Raw genomic sequence first — 22,155 nt, 5'->3', positions numbered from 1 at the left:
CTCAAATTTTCAGAAAAAAAGTTTTATATATATATAATTAGATTAAACTACCTTTGAATAGAATTTCAACCTTATACTAATAACTTTTCCCACTTAAAAGAAAGTCACTGAACTGAAACTCCGTCTTTTTTCTTTTTCTTTTCTTTTTCTTTTTTTAGTGTAAAACTGAGCCACACACTGACACGGTGACACACCCAGAGATTAAAATTACCGCAGAAAAAAAAAAACCATTGAATATACAAAACTCACCAGTTATCTAAAACTGAGGGCCACACACACAGAACAAACACTTCGAAGTTGTTGAACTGTCCGCCCAACTGGCTGTTCTCTCAAACACACAGATTCTCACAGTTCAGAGTCTTCACTTCAGACCCCAAGACTAACACTACAGATAAGCTTACGTAGCCAAACCCAAAAAACCAGTTATATTCTTTGAGAATAAAACAAAACCCAGATTTTTTTATATACATTTTTTTTTTTGTAATGTGAATTCCGAGAACCCATTTGGGATTAGACTATGAGAGCCTGAGTGACCAAACCCACTTCTCAAAATTCAATCTTTCTTGTTTCTGTTTTTGAGTTCTGCTGCATGAGTAGGAAGGAACCCATTTGGTTCTCTTCCTTCAAGCCACATCACTTGAAGAAGAAGAAGAAGAAGAAGCAACCATGGCTACATTGGTCACAGCTACAATCAACCATTCCTCACTTCCTTTCACTTCATTCAACAAATTCTCGATCCCCCAAGTTTCTCAACAGCTGCCACCACTTTCTTCTCGAGTTCATAATCGATTCTCTTCTCGCAGATGGTTGAGTTTCCAACCTTACAGTTCCTGCAGGTGAGACTAAATTTTTGGTCTTTTTGGGTGTGGGGAAAAAAAAAAGATACGATTTTTGTGTTGTTTTATGATTTTTGGTTGGTATTACTCTACTGGGTCTATACAAGTATTTGGACTGATTAGGCTGAACCATGAAATGTAATGGAAACATTGAATTTTGAATTGTTTTTGTGAATTTGGGGACTTTTGCTCTATCTGGTTGATGAGATAGTGTGGGGAATAAATAAGGTTGTGTTTATTTATGGCTTATGGGAGGTGTGCTTAAATTGATTTAATGTAATTCAACTGTTTCATAAATTTGGTTTCTGCACTATTTGTTTGTTGAGAAAGTGTGGCATAGGTAATGCAACTGTTTGTTGATGAGATATGAAATACTGAATTTTAAATATATATCGTAAAAGACGAGTGATTGTGCTTGACTGGTGCTTTATGTGTAAGAGGTGTGGGGGAGTTGGTGGATCATCTTCTACTTCATTGCACCATAGCTTGGGAGTTGTGGTCTTTAGTTTTCTGCTTGTTTGGTATTCAGTGGGTTATGCCTCGTACTGTTCTTGAGGTGTTTGAGGCTTGGCAAGGAAAGTTTGCGAGACATCGTCACATTGATATTTGGAAGTTGGTACCTCACTGTTTGATTTGGTGCATTTGGCGAGAGAGGAATGCTAGAAGTTTTGAGGGTTGCGAACGCTCTTTGTTGGAGATTAAGTCTTTTTTCTTATACACTATCTTTGATTGGAGTGTGGTTTTTTCTCATTTTTCCTGTTCTTCCTTTTCTATTTTTCTTGACCGTTGTTCTCTTGTTTCATGATTTCTGCATCCTTAGTACATCCCCAATGTACTCGGTTTGGCAATTCCTTTATTATTATTAATAATACTCTTACGTTATTTATCAAAAAATATATATATATATTGTAAATTTTGCCACTTCTTGTTAAATGGATCCAGATGGATCTTGCAGGTGAGCCTAAATTATGAGTTTTTTGCTCTGTTTCGTTACTGAGAGAATCTGGGATAGGAAGATTATTTTTGGATAAATTTTGGGAGTTGGGACTTGTACTTAAATGGGTCTAACAGAACTAATATAGTTGGGGTTATTTTATATGGTAAACAAGAACATTACAGATTTAGCTTTCTTCTTGGCTTGGTTGCTGAGAAAACTTGGGAAACAGAAATTTTTTTTGGAGTTTTGAACTGTTTTAAACTTAGTGAAGCTGAGTTAATGTTTAGGGAAATTGAAAACATCACATGTTTGCTTTCAACTCGGTTTGGTTGCTGAGAAAATGTGGTTAACGAGAAGAAAATTGTCAATGCTATTACATTTGATGAATTCCAGATATGTGAGTAAGTGGGTCTAATACAGATATTCAGCTTAGTTTTGCCATCTTAGTCATAGGAATTTGAAACATTTTGAAATGGTGAAAACTTAAGTGAAAAGTGGAGAATTTGAATAATAGAGCTTAGAGCATGATTCATGAAAGAACTAATTGTGAAAACAAAGTTCATTTTTCTTTTTCATTGGGTTGCAGGTTTGACAGTTTAATTTCAAGCTGTTCGATAACAAATGCCGATGTACAGTTCAACCGGGTTGCCACTGAGGATGAGCTCCCACAAGATTTTTCAGCACTTAAACCTAACTGTTCAGTCCCAATTGTTCATCTCAAATCTGAAATTCTTGAGACTGAATCATTGAATTTACTGACAGAAGAGACTTGTGTAGATAGTCATTTCACAAATTTGCCTGTACGTTCCATTGTGCTCTTTTAACATATTTGTCATGCCATCTTTTAATATTTTTCAAGTTTATATTATTCTTGAGACTCAATTTGTTTCTCTCATTAATCTATTACAAAATTTGTAGGTTTTATCAGAGGAGGAGCAAAATGCCCTTGCAGCAACTCCAGCCCATCCAGCAGGATTATATGGTAAGAGCCTCCACCTTGCAGCATGGAAATAGCTTGAAAGACTGTAACATTCCTATTAAATCAATAAATATTTAATAATTTTAATTTTGTAATTGAATGTTTAATATGATAGGTATTCTGTAAGGTGGAACTTATGCTTTATAACTGTCTAATGTAGGGGCTCTCCATATGCAATAAGTATTTACATTCCAACATTATGAATTTCTAAGCTAGAAACTAATTTTGTTCAAAGGATTCTTAGTTTCATACAAATTATTGGGTCCTTCTTATGAAATTTTGGGGTTTGATCAGTTTATGTTCGTCATGAAGTATGAGCACTTTGGAGAATCAGATGTGTCTAAATGAGTGGGGAGACTTTTCTCTGGTCTCAGAAAACATTCAGCTTTTCCAATTCCCACACTGACCTTTGTACATATTAACATCTGTGTAGAAAGCCAGTTTATTTATCTTACCATATATGGGTCAATTGTTCTCTTGTGAAAGAAAAAAAAAATTTAATTTTAAAAAGAAAGAAAGATAATTACTGTATCCATAGTTAATACTGCACCAAAATGAAGTCTCTTCATATGGATATGTGGGTTCCATTCAGTTCAAATAAAGATGCAATAGATCAGCCAAGATTTTTCTTGCTTAGTGGTTTCATGAGGTATCATTTAAATTGTAGAATACGTTGGATTTTTGTAGCAATTCCTAACTTGAAGGCCTGTAAATTTCAGCTCTTTATGCCAGTTGTGTTGCTGGGAATTTAGTGGAGCAGCTTTGGAATTTTGCTTGGCCTTCTGCTATTGCATTGCTCCATCCAAGTCTTCTACCGGTGGCTGTCATAGGATTCTTCACTAAGGTTGCTATAATTCCAGAATGATAAATATCTGATATATGATAGATTTGGAAGAATATACTTTCTGACAGGCTTCATGTGGAACAGCTTGTAATAATTGGTGGAGGACCTTTGATTGGAAAACTTATGGACCATTTCCCCAGAGTACCTTCATATATTTGTTTGAATATTGTCCAGGTATGTTATCTAATTATCATGTATCCAAGCTAGACATGGGACTACCTCTCTCTCTGTTTAATTTGTTCCCCTATCTCCTGGACTGGTTTTCTCAGGCAGCTGCACAGTTGGTATCTGCATCAATGATAATTTATGCCCACTCTGTTCCTCATAGCTCCACTTCATCTATGCTTCTTCATCCTTGGTTCATTGTGCTAGTATTAGCTGGGGCTGTTGAAAGGCTATTTGGAGTAGCAACAGGGGTTGCTATGGAGCGTGATTGGGTCGTGCTGGTTGTGCTTTTCTTTACGTTCTTGTTCCCTTAATATGTATTGATGGTTATCCTTTTCTTCTACTGGGAGTTTGAGTATGTCCTAATTATATTTCTTGTTTGCACAGTTAGCAGGAATAAATAGGCCAATTGCACTTGCAAAAGCTAATGCTGTTCTAAGCCGAATTGATCTTCTCTGTGAGGTGCTTGCTCATTTTATGATCATTTATGCTTCATGGTGATTAATCAGTTGGGTTATATATGCATGTTTATGGTATGGCAGTTGACCTTTATTGTGGAGTGCCAGCATTATAGAGTGCAAACAGTGAACTTATAGATATTGTTTGTATAACATGAATTCATGGGACTTATTTTTATCTACAATTTCAGATAGCTGGAGCATCCCTATTTGGTGTTCTTCTCTCTAAGTTTGACCCAGTGACTTGCTTGAAGTTTGCTGCTGGTTTGATGTTATGCTCATTGCCCGTTGTGGTAATTTTATTTTCAGCTTGCTCCTTTTATGGTTCTTGATTGGAAGTCATCTTCATTTTTGTCCCCCATTCCTCAGGTTGTCCTCACATGGTTAACCAACAAGCTCTCTACCGGTGTTCTTGATAGAACTAAAACTTCACAAACCTGTTGCAGAACAGCCACTGGGGAATCCTTGCCTGAGGATGACAATATAGGTAAAATATGTCAATTTGATTATTGTATAGAAGGGTGTTTTCTCATATTATACTTATTCAATCATCTGGAAAACCAGTGGATATAGGTCTGGAAGCTATTAAACATGGGTGGAAGGAATACATACAGCAGCCAGTTCTTCCTGCAAGCCTAGCCTATGTGCTACTCTACTTCAATGTGGTTCTCACTCCAGGCAGTTTGATGACAGCATTTTTAACACAGCGTGGTACTTCCCAAACATTTTTGTCTTTTGACAATATGCAATATCTCTAGGAGGCTTTTGATTGTCAAAATTTCAGTATCAGTCATTTTGTGAGGGAATGTTCACATCTGAGTTGAATATCAAGTATCAACCCACATATAGCAGTATGATGCAGTGTATATTCGCAGCACTAGGAACTATGACTATCGACTGTACATGGACCCATCAATTTTTGTTACCTTTTAGATTATAAGAATAACCCATGGTATGAAATGGTGGCATTTTGTCTCTCTGCCTTATGTTTTTGTGCATAAGGTAGTGTTCTTCAATATATATCTTTATTATTTATCAAAAAAAAAAAAAGAAATGGTGGCATTTTGTGTCCTTTTGCTGGTCTGCTTTGGGAAGCTTTTCAGAAAATATTATATGTGTGACACTATTGTTTGAATGATTGTGGAAACTTAGCTCCTATATGTTATGTAGAAGCTGTTTTCCTATTATTGTTACATTTAATTGATTCTGCACAAGGTGTGTAAGAGTTTTAGGCTTGTACAAAAACAGGGAAAGAGTAGAACTGTTTCTATCAGTGGTGTGTAAAACAGTCATGTGGCTTATATGATTAATTAAGGTTTTGATTGTATAGTAGCCTAGAGAGGGGGGGTTGACATGCCTATATTTGAACTCTGAGGAGCTGTGTGTGTGTGCGCGCACCTCTTGTAAATGAAGCTTAGAATGATGATTTTTTTTTTTTTATTAGTAAGTTTTGGCCCCAAGAGGAGGGGGGATTTTCAAACTAGTGACCTCCATTTTATGATGCATGATCTCTAGCCAACTAAGCTACTACTTTGGGTTAAGTTAGAATTATAAATTAAAAATTACATAAACTTCAAGGAGTATCCTTTCGAGTAATTATTACAGAAATTCAAACCTAGAATTTCATAAACTAGAATTTTTTTTTTTTTACTAAGGGTCTGTTTGGGATCCATTTTTGCTGAAACTGAGAATTTTTTGCTAAAAGTCCTGTAAAGGTAAAAGTTAGCTAGAATAGTATAATAGAACCCATGAATAGTACAAAAAATAAGCTAAATAGTAAAATAAGTTGACAAAAATAATCTTGCCAAACAAACACTAAGGGTCTGTTTGGGATCTGCTTATTTTGCTAAAATTGAAAATTTTTTGCTAAAAGTACCCACGAATAGTACCAAAAAGTACAGTGGGCTCATGAATAGTAACAAAAATAAGCTGAATAGTAAAATAAATTGACAAAAATAAGTGTTGCCAAACTCATACTAAGTGATAAAAATTTTATTTTGTATTGTTGTTTGCCCTGATTTTTCTTAAATTGGAATTCACTTTCTCAAATTTTGTTTTGTCTTCTTGTTTGCTCCCTTCGGTACTTTAATTGATAGATTGCTGGGTCTTCATTGCTTGAAATATGCTATTTGTAGTCTGATGCTGGGAAGAAGAGATTCTTAGCTTGCACTACAGTACCTTTTTTCTTTCAAAATCTGTCTATGAAAAATGCTTTTCTACATTTCTCTTTTGAAATATATATATATATATATATATATATATATATATATATATATATATATATTTCTATTGTTTTTCTCAGAAATTCCATTCTAACTTCAATATGGGACTTTTTAACAGGTCTAAATCCATCAATCATTGGAGCATTTAGTGGAGTATGTGCTTTTATGGGAGTTGCAGCAACATTTATATCTGCGAATTTAGTCAGGCAATTTGGCATTTTAAAGGTTACATCTTCTGTTTGATCTTCCTGTTTCTAGTATTCTACAAGTTTCCTATTTGAGGCCTAAATCTTGAGAATTTCCTTCACCAGGCTGGAGCAGTTGGATTGATATTTCAGGCTTCACTTCTTACCTTAGCTGTTGGAGTATATTGGAGTGGATGTCTCACCCAGCAGAGCCCCCTTCTTTTCTTCTTATCTTTGATTGTAAGAATCACTGTTAAATTTCTTGTTATCCACTTAGATTAAATAATTGAGTATTAAAGATAATACTAGTAAAAGCTTATTAAGTAAAGTTGACTTGTTAACGCAGCAGAAGTTAAGAGGTTATCCTAGGTGCAGGTGTAGCTCTGATTAATATTTAAAGTTGGAAGCAGTAAATACAAAAGAGTAAAAATGTAGCTGATTGGATAAAATAAAGTGGATCAGAATCATCAGATTTTGAAGTCAGTGCTGAAAAATTAAAAGAATTAGTAAATTTTAGCCGTAGAAATGCTTATCAGATCCTATGCAGGTTTGAATTGGACAACAATTCAATGAAATCATTTAAGCTTCTGAACATACTTGGAATCTCTTACAAGATATGGTGCTAAGAGAATTTCATGCACAAAACGAAAGACTTTACTGGAATAGCATAGGAATTGATAGGCCCAGGTGTGATTCTAAATTTAGATTCCTGTAATATTTTAAAATGACCAAACTGAAATAAGAATGGTACATATTGAATTATAAAAAATGTAGCATAACTATTAGAACCAGATTTCAACCTTTTGGGTGCTTCTGCATGATCCAGTTTAATCAATAGTCCCTGGGCTTCATTTCAACTAATAGAGAGGAGGGGTGTGATTGGAAGTTTTAGATTTAAACCATGCTTACCTAGGAAAAGTTTTAAGTATTTTTCTGAAACTCGAAAGAAAATGTTAATCTACTTCCATATGCAGGTATTATCGAGATTGGGACACATGTCATATGATGTTGTGGGGGCACAGATTCTACAAACTGCAATCCCATCATCGAAAGCAAATATTATTGGGACAACAGAGGTTGCAGTTGCTAGTTTGGCAGAGTCTGTAATGTTGGGAGTTGCCATTGTTGGAAACGATACTTCACAGTTTGGTTTTCTTGCAATGCTGTCACTTTTATCAGTGGTTGGGGCAGCATGGATGTTCTGCCGATGGTTGTTGAATCCAACAGACAAACAAAGAAGTCTTTTCTCTTTTGATCCTCATTTTTAGTTCTCATTGTAAGTGTTTGGTATTATTTATTTCAGATTATTAGCTTAGAAGCATAGTTTTTCACCTCGCATTTATGAGTGCATTGATGCTACAAAAGTATATGTGAACCCTCTCTAATTTGACAAACTGCTGACCAATTATTTAATCACTTCCTTTAATTATGGCCCCTCATCCTGGATATTGGAAGTTGGCTTGGGTGAAGGTGTGATAATTTAGTTAACTGAGAAAGACTAAGGGTCAAGTGCTGACTGATTGACTAGAATGTTGTCTAAATGGTTCAATACTTCAGATACCTTTTGAAATTAGATGAAACACATGAATTTAAACTCTTCATTCTTGCACTTGAAATTTGGAGTTTGGTTTTAGATTAAGGTGATAGAATCCAGAATCCCATCAGTACACAATACAGGTGCTGATTCCTTTACCAAAAAAAGAAAAAAGATGTGCTCATTCTTTTTGACTTGTTGTCCTGGTCAAAACAAATTCAGGCCCAGCCATTACTTTGGGATGAAATTTCTTTTAGAAAGGCAAGGTTCAGGAGATATGTTGACTGTCAAGACCATAGAAAGACAGAGCGACCTATGTCTGTGTGTCAAGGCTGCCATTGAACTATCACTGCAGAGGTTTCCATGCTCTACTTAAGACTGATGGTTTTCAAGTTTTAAAAATTAAAATACATATTCCTTAATGCTATCTTCTCTTTTGGAAACTCTAGAATCTATGGAAATCCTTTGTAGGCATCATGTTTAGTGCATTAGATGGAAAAGAAACCGATTCTTCCACTTTTTGGAAAATGAGAAGTTTCCCTATGTTTGCCCAGCAGGAGTATATAAGCTCATTCCCCAGAAGAGGTGGACTAGAAATTCTGATTGAACCCATGAGACACTGTCTACAAAGCCCCCACCATATATTCATGTCAAGACTAGAGTTTCAATTCAACTTGCATTTTCTATTACTATTACATGCTTAAGATTCTACATTATCTTGTAAGCATGCTCATTGAAACTGCCACAACAAATTATGGGGAATGCCAAGTATAGCCTAAAAGTTGAGAATAGCATAGTATTCTATTAGGATAATTGTGACTGTCATTAACTTTATATTTTGAAATAACTCTGCTGTATAGGTTATCAGTTTTTCTGGATTATCATGTTATCTGACTTCAATTCATATTGTTTTTCAGCAGTTGATCTTTCACTTTCCTTAGTGTGAAGGCTGTGTTTTTTACACAAGTTGGAGACAATATCTATAAATATACCCATTACAATATCCACGATTATCTATATATAGACGTGAGGTATATATTCTTAACTCAATTGGTTCACCATTATTGTGGTGAAATCACTTAGCTGTATAATTGCTACATGCCTTTGTATATGTGAAATGGATGGCCAGTTTAGAAAAATTCAATTTTCATTGATGTAGGATTGCAGCAATACAAACATCTGAACACATGAAAAGCATTGATTAAGTCAATATATAATATATTGAAAAGTTATGGTTTAGACCCTGTTGATTAAACTATGTGAAATTATGCCAATTTCTTTAATTAGCCGATTCTGGTGTTCAATGAAATTATGATTAATCAGCCACAACAACAAATCACGATAATATGAAGTGTAGAAAAGTAAATAAAACAGGTGATCTGTTGACGATGTGAAAAACCTATGGTCAAAACCAAAGGAAAAAACACACGAAGAGTTTACCACCAACCCTAAAACAAAATCCACTATTGGAATTGAAGTTTTTACAACTGAAATAAAGCCTTACTTTTAGATGCTTCCTGTCATAGTAACTTACAACAATGACTACGTGCTATTTTAACCCAGTTTGACTCTTCTAATCTGGATTCCATCAAACATGAACTTCCAGTCTGCGACTCCAAGGACCACCTCAAAGATTCTCACAGCAATTTGTTTGTGTAGGCTTTGTGACTTTAGCTTCATCACCAACTTCTTCTAGAACTGTTCTTCAGATTCACTTTGATGTCTCTGGTTAGATGGTGGATGGAGAGAATTAGGTTCTAGAAACCTTAGATACATGTAAAAGCTCTCTGTACTCGTATTCAGTTGGCTCTTATGATCTCTTAAATACTTTAGCAAGGCTCAAAATTAAATCATGAGCCGACTTAATGGACCTGATTGAGATTTAGAATTCTCAAAACGTGATCGATTGAGAGTTTGTCGAGGCATAGCTTGATTAATCTAATATATGTGGAGCTGGTGTAAAATTCCTTTATGTTTAGCTGATCTTGGGTCTTCGTTTTGGACTTGAATTACAACTCTACAAGACACAAGACTTACAACTTGTTCATGGTTTGTCAATACTCAACAAATAGACCTAACATATATATATATATAGTTGTCACCTCCTTCAAAACATCACAATTCCTCTTGAATTCAATAAGGTAAATGATCTACCCATGAAAAGTAAGGGTGCTGGATATCTGTAATAAGTCTTGCTGGAGGGAGCTGTTCTTTCAAATTACTATGAGAAATCTAAGAGTTGTCAAACTAGGCAGAGATAATTGGTCCTAGCATTGCCAATGAGTTCTAGCTCAAAGTGCACTTGTTCCGTAATACTAGGATGGAGGGTGGGGGCTTGAATTCAAGACTCACTGGATGTGTATATTCTTACCAATAAAAATAGGCAAATAAGCAAAATTTGATCTAAACAGAATATCCATGTTGTAGTACAACAAAAACAACAAAACCTTGTAAAAGACCAAGATGATATACGTGTATTCAAATAAAAATACTTCTCAGAGTTCAGAGAATACTTTTGAACTAACCTAGGTCCTACTTAGGTCCCGATTCAAAGAACTCAAATTTTCTGTGTGCTCTTCATCGACTTGTTATTAACCTTGCTGCCTTGTGTTAGTACTTGATTTAAATGGCTGCCATTTTCTGATACTTCAACAACCACAATTTGAAGATCACTCATTTTTGACCCTTTCTTTGAAACACCACTAGTGTAAAAGACCAACCCCCCATCAACTTATGGTTGAGGAAATGACCATTGACATATCTATAAGTGTTTTATCAAATGCTACAATTGCCTAAATATTGACTTTTGAACTACAAATGGCTAAGGTGGATGCCCAACTCAATGAATATCTTACTAATCTTCGGGATGCATATAGGGAGTTTCACACACAAACGGGATTTTTACACATAATACGCATCATGAATTGTCCACACATTACAAACATGGCTCATCTATGGTAGATGAGATGAATGATTTATATACGTGCAAATGCAATGTAAATGGGGTTAATACAAGTGATAAATGATAAATGAGATGAATGGTTGATACATCACAAATGGGGCTCATACAAAATAATTATCCATAAGAAAAGAAACGTAATAACGGTGATTTTGTTACTAGAATAATTCTTGGTTTATTATATAAGGAGGATGAGCGAAAGAAAGTTCTATTAGTCCTTCGTGTTTTTAGGGGGTATAGTACTGTTCTGTAAGCCATTTTGGCTAAACTATTTCACCGCATGTTTATGTGACACTTTGGAACTCTCTTGTACTGATAGTGATGAATGAAATTTAAAACCTTCAAGATTTACACTGCAACTTCAAGATTTATAGCACGTCTTTTAAGTGCATAAAACTCATAATTTAAGTATTTCAAAAAGGCGAAAAGATAATCCTCACTATACAAAGAATCATACTCAAAAGGAACCCATGGTTTATAAATACTTGAAATTAACTATTCTTATTATACAAGGAACCATACTAAAAAAGGAACAAGGAACCATACTAAAAAAAGGAACTCATGATTTAAGATTACCCAAAAGGAATAGTACTTGAATTAACTAGTCTAATTATACAAAGGAACCATACTCAAAAAGCAACTCATGGTTTAAGAAGTATAATAACATATCAAATAAAATATGAGTAATGCTACATTCATAACATTTCAACAACAAATCATAAATGATAAATTGGTATTAGTGAATACAAAAGTAATGTCAATAGTGAATCTAAATTAAAACCAATAACGGTTTGTTATGAAAATACAATGGATACTCATGGTTTAAGAGGTATAATAACATATCCAAGTAAATTATTAGTAATGATATGTCCATAATATTTTAACAACAAATCGTAGATGACAAATTAGTATTAATAAGTACAAAAGTAATGTCAATAGTGTCTCTAGATTAAAATTAATAACAATTTGCTAGTTAAAGTTTATTGTGAAAATACGATGAACGAAACATTCTGACAACAAATCGTAAATGACAAATTGGTATTAGTGAGTATAAAAATACTGTCAATAATAAATCTAAATTAAAATTTATTATGAAAATATGATCAACACAAAGCATTCCTCCTAACCTATACATGTAAACATGTTTGACCAATGAATGTGCGACCAAAGAAAGGACCACTTAAGAAAAGTCATACCATACATATACTTACTCTATATATGTTATGTTTTTTTGATTACATGGTACTTACGTGATGCTTTCTCCCCCTTGCATATCGGTCATGGGGTCCTGTGCATGCCGTTGCGAATCGGGTATCGGGTTTCGGATCAGTCAACGTGCACGTACCCTACCCGTCACGCTGGGCCCCATTTTCCAAGACACTTAATAGACACACATAATAATATTTTTATAGTTATATATACCATTCAAAAAATATACCATTCAAAAAAAAAACCTTTTATATATAACTATAATATACTTTATAGTATAATAATTTTCACGTCAAATTTTATGCCTGCACCACCCAAAATTTTTGTTTTATTATATTTGAAATAATGGTTAATAAATTTATTTTTAAAAAAATTTTATCAAGAATTGAAAAAATTATCAAAATTTTTTTAATTCTTAATAAATTTTTTTCTAAAATTAGTATACTAATATGCCTTTAAAACACACATTGTTAAAATCGTTGAAATAAATAAATAAATGCTTTGTGTTTAGTTCAATTAATGTAATCTAAATTGCATCTTTACCAAACAAACAAAGAGAAAATAAAAACAGAAAGAAAAGTAAAGCATATATATTTGCATCAATGCATTATTCTCGATTAGATAGATGTCTTTCTTTTCAAATTTCATCTCATTATTTATTTGGTTCAATTCAATTTTTTATATGAAAAAGTAAAAAAATTAATTAAATAAATATAGAGAAAGAGAATTTCAAGTTACAAAGACAGTCACGTGAATCAATGCAGGCACTACCGCCATATATGATAATACCTAAAAAACTCTCCCGTGTTTGTCGCGTGTATTCTACGTTTTTCTCTTTTACTGCGCCCCCAACACAGTAGTGTAGTGTTCACTTCCAATTCCTTTGCCTTTCCCTTTGCCTTTCTGCATGTACATATTCCTATACATCCAATTTCTCGTGAGACATATATTAACCACATACATTACTAGGTACTAGGTACCTAATGATGGACTCGGCTTTGCAGATACAAGTGTTTCAAGTTTTCTTTGTCTTCATCCGCCACGTCACGTAGTTGAGTGGATCAAGCAGTATGTTTGGGAGGATCGAGCAGTAGTACTTGTAATGTAATTGGGTGGGTCAAGCAGTGGTGTTTATATCTATAACGATAATTTTATCATAATCCTTACATAGTGTATGCTTGATAAATTCACACCAAAAATTCTTTTTTTTTTAATAAAAAAAATACACAATAATACTAAGTATCAATCTCACAAAATTTGGATTCATGGTTCCAACCCATTTGAATCCTATTAAAGTTTATGTAATTAATGGAAAGTGCTAAAGCTTGAACTCGCAAGATGAAAAGTTGGAGGGTTTTGAACTACTAGAGCCCCTCTTCAAGTGGTTTTGAAGTTAATTATAAATATTCAATAGAGATGTTAAGGTTGGTTATTATTTTTCTAATTATATTCTATCTGAAGTCATATTTATTTTCAATTTCTTATTTGACATCTCAATTTTTGTTATTTTTAGCTTTCCTCTTCCAATAAGTTATTAACAAGATTCAGAAATAAAAATGATCATTTTTTTAATTATTAAGTGGAATAGAATGATAATAATAAAATAGTATGGCTCTATATATATATATATATATATATATATATGAAGTGATGCTATTTAAAAAACAGTATATCATTATGAAAAAAAAATTGTGCTTTAACATTAGTCTTGTGTTTATATGATATTGGTGGTTTGTCGGTTTGGGTTAAGTTTAGGTTATGATTCAACCCATATGAGGAAATGTCTATGATATTTTATTTTCTTACAGACTCATTACTCATTAGGTATAAGATTTTCAAATAGAAAACTATCATGGTTACCCTCAAGTAGGGCAGTATCAAATGATCCTTTTTGTTTGGGGAAAAAAAGTGATCATATAATTCCTAGTGTTAGAGTTAATACTTCTTTTACGATAGGTTTGGGATCCAATACTATAAAATATTCGTTCAATTTTCTCTATAATTAATAATAATATAAAAAAAATAGTTATAGTTTAAAAATATATATTGAAAATAAAATGGAAATTAGATACGTATGAATAAATTCATTTTAAAAAAATCAATCCTAAAAGATTTGTGACTATAGTTTTTTTTTTTTTTTTGAAAAAAAAAAAACTGACATTTTGAGGTTGTAGTGAATCACATTGAACATGAACCAAGTACCAAGACTTGTAGCTAGAATTTGGAGCGTACCCATATATCTTTCTTTTTTTTTTTGTTGATGAAGCGTACCCATGTATCATATTGTTGGCAAAAGGATGCTACATATTTGGCTAAATAAAGCTCTATTTTACTCATTTGAAATGGATTAGTATTTAGTAATGCAGCCTTTTGATCGAGGAAATGAAATGGATTAGTATGAAAGCACTTCAATGTCATGGTTGTACTTGTAAATAGTGTTCTTAATGAACTCTCACATACACGTACCAATTCTAGACGTGGCTCGCGCTCTTATGCAGACCTTTATTTATGTATCTAATTCATGCCTAGCAGTGCAGAGACTACAGTCCCACAGCTAATATTGGAAAAGTTTATTAGAGCAAATCTCATTCTATAATCTCAGATTATCATTTTCTCACGAGGAGAGAAGCTGAGTGAGATTACCTTTCAAGAAAACACCCAACCTTTTGAGGTAAACAACACCATCCCATTTCCCAAAACTAAAAAGAATTTCCACAACACAAAGCCCCACACTTCCCTAAGGACCCTTGAGAAGAGACATTTCTAGATCCACATCAATAACCTACCTTGAAAATTGGGTGAGAAAAAGAAAGAAGAGAGAGAGAGAGAAGGAGAGAAAGTCTCTCTCTCTCTCTCACTTCCATCAATCCCAATATCATATTAACAAAGAAAGGAAAACCATGTGTGAGTTTTAAAAACGAGAAAGGATACCACCCCTCACCCTCTAACCTATACTGTCAAAATATCTCATATCATAACCCCAAAACACCTTCTTCATCATTTCCCACAACAAAATGCCCCCACACTCCATCATTTTCAGTTAGACAAATGTGAAAAGTGTAGAAACTATTAATAAACAATAATCTTAAAAAACTCTCTCTCTCTCTCTCTCTCTCTCTCTCTCTCCTATACACACCACCCCATACCCTTAATTATTTTAACATCAATAATAAATATTTTTTTATAGGTACAAAATTTAATGTGGTATTTTTGTTTAAACCATAGTTTCTAGTATTTAAATAATAATAATACTTCTAACACTTATTTCTATAACACTCAAACACGTATTTTTATAATATTGAAAATTGAATAACAATACTTAAACACAGTTACCAAACAGACCATAATTATGTGTTAGGTTTTCTAATTTATTTGTTTTTGAAAAAATAATATATTATTATTTTATATTGTATTGATGGATATAGTCATGAGTTTAAATTTTTTACCCTATCAAAAGTGAATACCCTTAAATATCAAAATTATTGGTTCTAATGGTTAGGATCGGCTATTTATAGGTTTTACTTGTTAGAAACAAACCCAAAAAACTTTTCTTTAAAAATATTCCTCATGTTTACTTTTTTAATAAAAATTTATATATTTAAATTTAATTAAAAAACTAATAATTGTTCCTAATGAAGAATACTTGGTAAGAGCTTTAGACCTCATTAGCATCACATGGTCTCTCTTAGAGCTTGAACTTTATGTTGCACACATAACTTTATTTACAAATTGTTAATATAATAAGTTGTCAGCGATAAGCAGATACTTTTACACATATTTATTATTAATATCGTTTTATTTTTTATTAGTCATAGCGTATTTCTTTAATAAATAGTGAAAAAAAAAATTTGCTAAGACTTATTTGGGTTAAACTTTAAACCCTCCTCCCTACTTGTGGTAAAAAAAAAGTTAAATAAAAAACAAAAAACAAAACAGAACACTTTCAATTTTGTCCATTCTTCGAAGCCATTTGTTCAAACTTATCCAGCCATGAAGTGTCCGTGTTTCTACTTTCTAAGTACTATGTTTAAGCTTTAAATATCCAACAAGTACTTTTTATTTTTATTTTTTTTTCCTTTAATAAGTATTTTAAGAAGAATTAAATATGGAGAGAAATGTTCTTTTCACCACAACCTTCTGTTGTTGTTGGTTGCCACAGTGATTTGGACTTGAAAGCGCCCATCTTTTCATGTCCATTGACACTGATAGTTGATATATCACTTGGCTTGTTCATGTCCTCTTTTGACCCTTTATTGCTCTTCTCTCCTCTCACCTGTTTCTTCATCTTTGTCAAGCACTGTTCTGAAGTAATACTTTAAAGTTGAGCTCAGAAAGAAAGAGAGAGAGAGAGAGAGAGAAAGTGTGTCTGAGAGTGACTGTGTGTATGATAATGGGGTCTCTTGGAGGTGAAGTTGCAAAGAAGAAGGCAATGTGGCTCTATCCAAAGGTCTTGGGATTCAATCCTTCTGAGAGATGGGGGCACTCAGCTTGCTGTTCTCATGGAGTTGTTTATGTTTTTGGGGTATGTATAGTTGTATACTTTTCTTGTACAAGTGAAAAGCTAAAAACTCTTCCTTCAATTTAACCTTTTTTTTCTTGATAATATGTGTGTTCCACGAAGTAGTTTGTGAATTTGTATTCTTTAATTATGGTTTTTGGGTTGCCTCTGCTAATTTTACTTCTATGGAAAATGCAGAAATGGTTTTCTTTGAATAGTTGTTCTGCTATCACCAGTAGTAGTAATTTTTTTCTTTTCTTTTTCCATGTTTTGCGGTTATTTAATTTTATTTTTGGTTTAATACTTGTACTCTCTTTTATCTTGTATTCGGCAACATAGCTAACTTGGGCTAATGAGACATAAACTTTCTATCCCGGATTCTTTTCATTCCTAAATTTATCTTCTTATGTTTCTTGTTGGAGAATGTTTTCTGAAGGGGTTTATAGTTTCTCTAATTAGTAGCACAGTTATGTGGTAGGATGACAATTATCTTCCTGCTTTCTTGTTATAGATATGCATTTCATTTTCTATTTTTTTTTTAAATTTTCTCCATCTTTTTACTTTTTCTTTTTTATTTTTCCTTCTGCATATTTTCCTGCAAATCTTGTAATATTTGCACATGAGATTAATTATGTATTTTAACGATTTTCCTGATTTTTGAGATCATAACTAGCGCATATTAAAAGTTTGATATCTCATTCTGAACAATTTGTTCAAGGGAGAGTACCTATATTAAACTTTTCCTGCTAATACTCTTTTGATTTCCCCTTTCAAGTTTACTCGAGAGGGACATATTTTAAGAAGATAATAAGGTGACAAGAGAGGTTTTACTAGTTTGATTAAATTATTCCCTTCATACACTACTGCAATTTCTTTTTGGAAATGATAAATATTTCCTCTGGTGGTGTTTGTGTTAGTACTAGCCAACAATGACCGCAATAACTTAAAGGTTACAATAATTTGTCTTATTCAAAGGAAAAAACAAAAAATGGGCAAAGCCAACCCCAAAAATTTTGGGACTAAGGCTTGATAGCTGTTGTTGTTGTAGATGCCCTCAACATTCAACGATACTCTTTGGGATCATTTGCCAAGTATGAAAACTCTGCCTAGCTTGGCTTTTAGTGAACACATTTCTGTCAGCAAGATTTATTCTACCAAAATTGATGTTATCTGGTCGTGTTGACCCCTTCTAGAGTTGGATCCTCTTATCAAGAATTTGATGTACTCTGACTTAACCATTTCAGGGATGTTGTGGGGGTTTGCATTTTAGCGATGTTCTTGTGCTAAATCTGGATACAATGGTTTGGAACACTTTTGTAACCACTAGTCAAGGGCCCGGCCCAAGAGATAGCCACAGTGCTGTTCTTGTGGGGCACAGAATGATAGTGTTTGGTGGTACAAATGGTTCTAAGAAGGTAAATGATCTTCATGTATTGGATCTTGGGACGAAAGAGTGGATACGGCCTGAATGTAAAGGGACGCCACCATCCCCGCGTGAAAGTCACACAGCCACACTTGTCGGGGATGATAAGATGGTCATCTTTGGAGGTAGTGGTGAAGGTGAAGCAAATTACTTGAATGATTTACATGTTCTGGACCTTAAGAATATGAGATGGACTTCTCCTGAGGTGAAGGGTGATGTACCCGTCCCTAGAGACAGTCACAGTGCTCTTGCAATTGGTAACAAGCTTTTCGTGTATGGTGGGGACCGTGGTGATCGTTATCATGGCGATGTTGATATGCTTGATATGGACACACTGACTTGGTCAAAGGTATGAGCTTCTCCTTATCCTTATTACATATTTTCAGTATTAATCTGATTGAGAAAATGCTCTAAATTCCTGTAAGTTTTGAATATATATGTTGTGAAAAATGGAATTAATCTCACAATTGATTCATTTTTCTCATCAGTTGGCTGTTCAAGGATATTCACCAGGCGTTAGAGCAGGGCATGCTGCTGTAAATATTGGGACAAAGGCAAGTTATGTTACTAATATGGAGCATGCAGACACTGCATAGAATTGAATTCATTCCATTTAGTTTTACATAGTTAAGGAAATGAGACTCAACCCTTGTCTCTAGTTATTTTTAGTCCAAAATGTTCATTCATTTTTGGTGACCACTCCACCTCTTGTGTTGTGGAATGTTAGGAATAGTATTACATAGAGTGACTTCATTAACATTATTCAAAATCCCACTTTCCACATAGTTTCTGAAAAAAATATCAAGTCACTGAGTTCTCAATGATTTGCAGATCTATGTCATTGGAGGGGTTGGAGACAAACATTATTACAATGATGTTTGGATCCTAGATGTGAGCACATGTTCATGGACTCAGCTTGATATATGTGGCCAACAACCACAAGGGCGCTTTTCTCATACAGCTGTTGTCACAGACTCGGATGTTGCCATTTATGGAGGGTAAGTTCCCACATCGGTGTTTTAGCTTAATGTTTTTATGCATAATGTCCTGAAAACTCAGTATTCAATTTGCAGGTGTGGGGAGGATGAGCGTCCTCTCAATGAACTGTTGGTCTTGCAGCTTGGAGCAGAACACCCCAATGGCCGATACAATATTTCCATGTGCAAAATGTTTGGAAACCATTGGAATCAAGAAAAGAGACGGTTCCCAAGAGAGGACGAAAATAACTTGGTACAAAATTTATTAAGGATTTGAATAAATTTACTTTCCTGCTCATTATACTTTTAATAAGAACAGAGAAGCTTATCAATATGCTTTGGAGCAGAAAACTGTGCTCATGGGGAATAATGTTGAAGTAGTAAGAAAGGGCACTCATGAACCAGAATCAGAAATGAAGCAATCTTTGCGGTTCAGTTCAGGTTGGTTTTTGAAAATATGTCTGCCTTGACTAGGCATGGAGATTTAAAAAATGACAAATTTTGTTAATTATCTTGTAGATACATTGCATCCAAAGAGAAGAAGAACTGCAAGTTCAAAGGCGTGGGAAATTGAATCAGAACAAGAAGAACATTCTCTTTCACTTTCCCAGCATTCATCTCCCTCACAATCTGATCAAGAACAGACCCCACTTAAGAAATCTGCTGATTCCATCTCAGGCTCTCAAGGATTTCATTTGTTTAAGAAAATTCCAAGCAATTGCCAATCTAACAACAGCCTTGCAAGTAAGCAGAAAGAGCACAGAAACATTGCCCAAAGATCTCCATTGGATATTCAATTTCTAAGAGAACATCAAAATCAGCCAAAATCGGAGCAGTTTCTTCATGTCGTTCATACAGGTAGACAGGGAGCTCAATACTCAGCAGTGGAACAGAAATCATTGGAGGGAGGGCCTATTCAAAACCTTGTAAGTGTATAAACTTGCACATTCTGAATACGCACTACCTTGGTTTATGTAAACCATTTCCATTAGTTCATGCCATTGACTCTTTCTTTTCACTCCTTAGATTGGTGCTGAGGTCCGAGGTAAAGTTGATGGAGCCTTTGATTCAGGACTGCTGATGACTGCTACTGTTAATGGAAAAGTTTTTAGAGGGGTCTTGTTTGCGCCGGTAAGTGTCAAAAACTTCGATTCTAAGTACCAAACTTTAATTTGTGCTAAGTACCCGAGTTCTTTATGCAGCTTAACTTATTAAAGTACCAAACTTTCATTTGTGCAACTTACCTAAATTCTTTATGCAACTTGACTAATTAACCAGGCGCCAGGAGTTGTTTCAAGAGGGCCAATTCTTGCACAAAATACTTCACCTCTGGCTAGCCAGATAGCAGTTGGCCAACCATTCCCAAACTCAACTCATGTGGAAACCTTCAGGCCTTCCCCACAGCCAATTAAGTACAACCCCATGGCAGAATCCAGTCAGAGCTTCCGGCAAGCTCAAGTGACTCGACCATTTCCAGTCATTAGGACTGCTCCATCTTCAGCCAAAGAGCCAAAGCTCAGAAGTGATCTCCAAGGTGTAGTTCTAACACTTGGTGGACCCGGAAGTGGTCATGGCAGATCATAAAGACAACAGAATTCCATAGCAGGGTGGGCCATTTGGTCCTTATATTATAATAAAATTTTGTAAATTCTATATAGAATTGTTCTTTTCTAAATCTATTAAGGGTTTCAGTTTCAAGCTTTCATAGTTAGGTAAGTTAGTTGGTGCCTATGTCAACCATCAGCCTAATGGCCTCATGGCAGATCATAGTTAGGTAAGTTAGATGTGTGGTTGATAATGTAATATTAACAGTTAAGACTTCCTCTCTTGAGCCAAGTTTAATCTAATTTTGTTACCTTCTTTTTCAATTGATGAAAAATCTAAAGATTATCCTTAAAGTTGAACTTCATTTTTAGGTTTTGACACTGATTTTTCCAAACAGGTAAAATTTAGGTACAATTCTTTCTTAATTATATAAAACCGTATGTTAATTTTAATACTAAAGATATTATCTTCCCGCAAGAAAAATTAAATTTAACTTTGTGATTCATTAGTCAATGGCTCAATGCACTCATGTGGTTGAATTTTATTGAGAAACTTAAGGTAAGAAATTTTACTAAAGATGAGAAATTGTACTAAAGTTGTATCATTTTCAGACAGGGATTTTCCAACAAAGATTTGTGTGGCATAGGAAAATATGGGATTTGTTATTTTCCCATTATTTTGGTCTAACTACACTCTGCAGTAATCTATATATAGCATATGAAGGTTGTTCATGGCTTAGGCTTTTATGTTTCATCATGTTTGTTACCCATGTGCATATGTTTGTTTGGAATCCACGTCAGAAATGGAAAATCAATTGTAGGCTCCACCTCTACATTTAAGAGTCGGAAAAAACAACAAAATTTTCCTTAGACTTGTCATTCATAACAATTTCACAATTGCTAGTATCTGCAGAATTGGACGGTTGTACCTTTTCAATTAAGTTGGCTTTAGTCTCAAGTCTCTGGTTGGTATAACTCATTACCTTAAATTTTCAAACAGACACATCATGTCGATGTCTTTACTGATTGTATCTTTTGAAGAAAGTGCCTCCATTGATCTATATCCAAAACCAATTTGACAATTACTTGCAATGATGTATGTATTTTCCTATATATGTGAACTATATTTATGTGGATAAGAACCAGTTCTGCCACTTTATCTTTACTCAAAATGCCAAGAAATTTCAACAGCTGAATTATGTTTAGCGATAATTTGCATTAAGAAGTTTTTCTAAAGCAGGAAATTGGAAGACTTCTCAAAATTTCATCCTCTTAACAAGGGTTTTAAAACTTTTTTTTTTTAAAGAAAAAAGAAAAAAGGGTTTATATATATATATACACTAAAAGCCAAAACTAAAATCTAGTTAAATTTTAATTGGACTCTC

At 34.0% G+C, this 22,155-nt stretch overlaps 2 protein-coding genes across 3 annotated transcripts; both read left to right on the top strand.

The window, feature by feature from the left end:
* Window positions 1-271: 271 nt before the first annotated feature.
* Window positions 272-9,399, top strand: LOC142629855 (solute carrier family 40 member 3, chloroplastic). 2 transcript variants are annotated; one of them, XM_075803901.1, is made up of 14 exons: window positions 272-836; window positions 2,360-2,573; window positions 2,692-2,755; window positions 3,472-3,596; window positions 3,681-3,770; window positions 3,866-4,042; window positions 4,149-4,223; window positions 4,411-4,512; window positions 4,589-4,706; window positions 4,784-4,930; window positions 6,560-6,666; window positions 6,753-6,866; window positions 7,601-7,902; window positions 9,081-9,399. In XM_075803901.1, exons 1-13 carry the CDS (start codon window positions 667-669, stop codon window positions 7,892-7,894), a joined length of 1,797 nt encoding a protein of 598 aa, XP_075660016.1. In that variant the 5' UTR covers window positions 272-666; the 3' UTR covers window positions 7,895-7,902; window positions 9,081-9,399. The 2 variants fall into 2 exon arrangements, with proteins under 2 accessions (XP_075660016.1, XP_075660015.1); XM_075803900.1 differs by having other exon boundaries at window positions 9,078-9,399.
* Window positions 9,400-16,567: 7,168 nt separating this feature from the next.
* On the top strand, window positions 16,568-21,094 carry LOC142627056 (uncharacterized). The gene is made up of 9 exons (XM_075800854.1): window positions 16,568-16,850; window positions 18,071-18,598; window positions 18,738-18,803; window positions 19,081-19,247; window positions 19,323-19,479; window positions 19,574-19,667; window positions 19,746-20,152; window positions 20,253-20,357; window positions 20,505-21,094. The coding sequence occupies exons 1-9, from the start codon at window positions 16,713-16,715 to the stop codon at window positions 20,808-20,810; spliced, it is 1,968 nt and encodes a 655-aa protein (XP_075656969.1). The 5' UTR covers window positions 16,568-16,712; the 3' UTR covers window positions 20,811-21,094.
* The last annotated feature ends 1,061 nt before the right edge of the window (window positions 21,095-22,155 follow it).

Source organism: Castanea sativa, chromosome 3, assembly GCF_040712315.1.
Source record: "Castanea sativa cultivar Marrone di Chiusa Pesio chromosome 3, ASM4071231v1".
NCBI lineage: Eukaryota > Viridiplantae > Streptophyta > Magnoliopsida > Fagales > Fagaceae > Castanea > Castanea sativa.
This window is presented reverse-complemented; position numbering and strand designations above follow the sequence as displayed.